The sequence below is a fragment of the Neoarius graeffei genome, chromosome 19 (assembly GCF_027579695.1).
Source record: "Neoarius graeffei isolate fNeoGra1 chromosome 19, fNeoGra1.pri, whole genome shotgun sequence".
NCBI classification, from domain to species: domain Eukaryota; kingdom Metazoa; phylum Chordata; class Actinopteri; order Siluriformes; family Ariidae; genus Neoarius; species Neoarius graeffei.
The window spans coordinates 69,808,565-69,808,969 of NC_083587.1; the positions used below are offsets into that span (position 1 = coordinate 69,808,565).

At 45.4% G+C, this 405-nt stretch overlaps 1 protein-coding gene across 1 annotated transcript in view; it reads left to right on the top strand.

Annotated features, from left to right (window-relative positions):
• Positions 1-224: 224 nt before the first annotated feature.
• LOC132867560 (pituitary tumor-transforming gene 1 protein-interacting protein) overlaps positions 225-405 on the top strand; it is an 11,021-nt gene continuing 10,840 nt past the window's right edge. Inside the window, exon 1 of the mRNA XM_060900551.1 lies at positions 225-405. This exon is cut by the window's right edge and continues 30 nt beyond it. Within this exon, the coding sequence (XP_060756534.1) occupies positions 312-405 (94 nt within the window). The 5' untranslated portion in view covers positions 225-311.

The window sequence follows — 405 nt, forward strand, 5'->3', positions numbered from 1 at the left end:
AATGGGGACATTAATGAGACTCTCCGTGACCCTCCCCGTCACTGTCCTGTTGCGTTGTCTGCCTCTGCTTTTATGCTGAGTGTAACCTGAACACAACTACACCAAACTTCACAGGTTACTGGAACTGTGTGGCTTTAAAACATTCTAAAAACAGATGGTCTGTGTCTCTTCTGTTGAGCAACACTGGTTTTATTTTGAAGCCTCTTCATTAGACCTTTATTTTGAAGTGTGTTTCCGGCGCTCGCCATGTTGGCGTGTGTTTGTGAGTGCGCTGTCTGAACGCCTGAAGCAGAACCGGAACTACCGGAACCATGGACAAGACTAAAATTATTATACAATCTACAAACTTTACCGGGTTTCTGTTCTCACTGGGCGCTGTGATGGTGTTTATTCAGGCCGCTAATG